At 37.8% G+C, this 2778-nt stretch overlaps 1 protein-coding gene across 1 annotated transcript in view; it reads right to left on the bottom strand.

Moving 5' to 3' along the window:
- Nucleotides 1-2315, bottom strand: part of ASZ1 (ankyrin repeat, SAM and basic leucine zipper domain containing 1) — a 44919-nt gene extending 42604 nt beyond the window's left edge. The window contains exon 1 of the mRNA XM_026064512.1: nucleotides 2244-2315. Coding sequence (XP_025920297.1) covers nucleotides 2244-2315 — 72 coding nt within the window. The remainder of the gene's footprint in view (nucleotides 1-2243) is intronic.
- Between the last annotated feature and the right edge of the window lie 463 nt (nucleotides 2316-2778).

Below are 2778 nucleotides of genomic sequence, written 5' to 3'. Positions count from 1 at the left end.
TCCGAGCGCCTCCGAGCGCGGGAGGTGGCCTAGTCTGAGTGGCGGTTGTAGCCTGCGGGATGCCCCGTGAGTTAGAAAGGGGGGCCGGCGGGCAGGACGGGGGACTGCGTGGTCGGTCCTGTATACGGTGATGTTGCAGCATCAGGTACAAGAACAACATGAAACCTATGTTTAAAACTTATGTGTTTAAGTGTATGGGAATGTAACATGGCATAGTAGCCCTCAGCTGTTTTGTAGTGATGTTTGGTAATACAGTAGGCCACGTACAAAATTTACGTTCCAAATCGTGATTGTTAAATGTATTTTAAATGAAAGGGAAAAGTTATGTTTTTCTTTCTTTTCTTTTTGTCATGATTTATGCACTCTTAAAAAGCCACTGAGCTTTATGTATTATCAGGCAGTTGCATTGTTTGTATGTATGTACACACACATATATACACATATGTATACATATGTACCAATATACAACATATATACATATATACACACATATATTTGTATATACATATGTAGATAAACCTATTATATACACACATGTATGTATATATACACTGTGATATAGCCAAGGCTTATGGTGGTGACAGTTTTGTGGAAAAGGTTGAACATCTGTGCATACTGAGCTAAACTTTGACACATCTCCCTTCTTGCTTTTACCTGTGTGTATACAGGCATTACTTTCAGTTTCAGAATTGTGGTTATGTCTTTTTCTAATGAGAGATAATAGCGCCTCACCCCTCATAAGCTTCATATAAAACTGTTCGAAAACCAGCTCAGGAATAATGTTCTTTATTTCTCCCTCAAGCAAAACTGCTCTTTGAGCTCAGGGCAGGCCTTATCTGCCTCTGAAATGAAACTGGTCTTCCAATTAATGAGAGAGGACAGAAAGTCTGGCTGCAAAGAAGAGGTAGATGCTAGTATGGAATGCAGAATGTCATCCCTGCACTTGTAACAGAATAAAAGTGTTGGAGCTGTGCTTAGAACATATTAAGTGCTATAAAAATCCTAAGTATTCAAAAAATGGTGGTCTGTTTGTTTTAGTTATGCACTCCTGAGATTTTTAACTGCAGTTTTTTTCTGTTTCTTAGTTGCTTGTCTCTAAAATATATGCATAAAAGTGTTATGTAAATGAAACCATTAACAATGAGGAACTCTGACATAGAGCTAAAAACTTTAAATGAGCTCCCATGAAAAAATTCCAGTTCTGGAAATTTTTCTATACTTAGAAATGCCAGTAGCTTCACTATCACAGAAGTACTGTGTACCTTTACAGCCTCACTAGAACAAAAGATGGATTCTTCTTCAAAACATTAAAAGGATGAATAAGATAATTTCTTACTGAAAGCCAACTTTAATAGATACCTGTATGTTTAAGGCTTAGCTTTATTTGCTTAATTTGGATTCAGTTGTATATGCTAAACATTGCTAGCATTAGTTGAATAATAAAGTTAACATTTATTGAATGTAATAAATGTCCTTGTAGCTATTTCAGTTCTTTTAAAATTGTAACTCTTAACCTCATAGAGTTTTCAGTTTTCTGGTCACTGTCCTGGAAATTTCTCATGTCATTCTGCCTGCAGATAAAAAGAGGAATTTATGGCATTGCCATCTAACTTCTCTGGGTCTTTATGAGCTTTTCCTAACAGTTCTCCAAATCACAGTCTCCAGATCCAGGATCAAAGTCCATAATAGTCTTTATTTGGTTCATCCATGTCACAGAACATGGCTTTGCTGGTAGAATTCTTCTCTCTGGCTGCTGAACTCAAAAGATAACTGAGAGTGCCTTTTTACATTTCACCTGATGCAAAACCAGTTAGAACCAAACACTCACGCACTGCTACCATCTATAGAGTCTGTACTTTTAATACACTACCAATTATTTCTTGCATGAGTATTTGAAGTTTGTGATATGTGTATCCTGGTTCAGGTTGCAAAGTTTGAGATCCCATGTTTTTTTCTTTTTTCTGCACCATCTCATGCACAGTTTAAAATGTCACTACTAGCATTACTAGTGCAACCTACATTCTGCTGCTTTTTTCAAAGGCTTTAAAAAGGCTACCCTTAGTAACAACCGTGACAGTCCTTAGCACTACAAAAGAACCTTCCAAAACCTCATAGTGCAGAACAGCCTCACAGCTGGTATACCTGACAGCTGTTTCAAATGCAAACAGTCTAATAATGCAAAAATCGATAGCAGATGGTTTCTCGTTGTGTATCTGTGTGAGACTAAAATCAGACACTATTACTGATGTGGATCCTCCCTCTTTTTCACACTCTTCTTGCTCCGGTTCATTTGTGACCTTGAAGTCTGTCTTCATTTTTCTGCCAATCAGCCTCTTCGTTTTTGTTAATAGTATGGTAAGTTCTGGCTCTCACCCAAATTTGCCAAACATCAGTATGTTTTTTTCTTTTCTTCCCACTTGCATTGGATTCAGTGGGAGCAGTTCCCCACATCTCGCTTCTCACATGCAGTATGTACATTTTACACACAGGAGGCAATTATAGAATGGCTCAAGCTGGGAAAAAGTCCCAGAATAACTTCCTCTAACATAAGAGGTATCAGAACAAGCACTGAAAACCATTTCTAAAATAAATACTTAATCTGTGCGTAGCCTAGCTCCAGATACTTGGATGTCAGCCTATACCAGACCAACCTGTTAAAGTTACAGTATGGATAGTAAAGAGAGCAGTCACTGGATGAAATAAATAGCAGTGTTCCTGTAAGAACCTGGTTTTGCTCTGAATAATAGAACTGCCTTCCATATACTTTCTGTCTTCAGC

The sequence above is a fragment of the Apteryx rowi genome, unplaced genomic scaffold, assembly GCF_003343035.1.
Source record: "Apteryx rowi isolate R43461 unplaced genomic scaffold, aptRow1 scaffold_219, whole genome shotgun sequence".
Lineage (NCBI taxonomy): Eukaryota > Metazoa > Chordata > Aves > Apterygiformes > Apterygidae > Apteryx > Apteryx rowi.
Note: the sequence above shows the minus strand (reverse complement) of the source record. Positions and strands in the feature narration are given on the sequence as shown.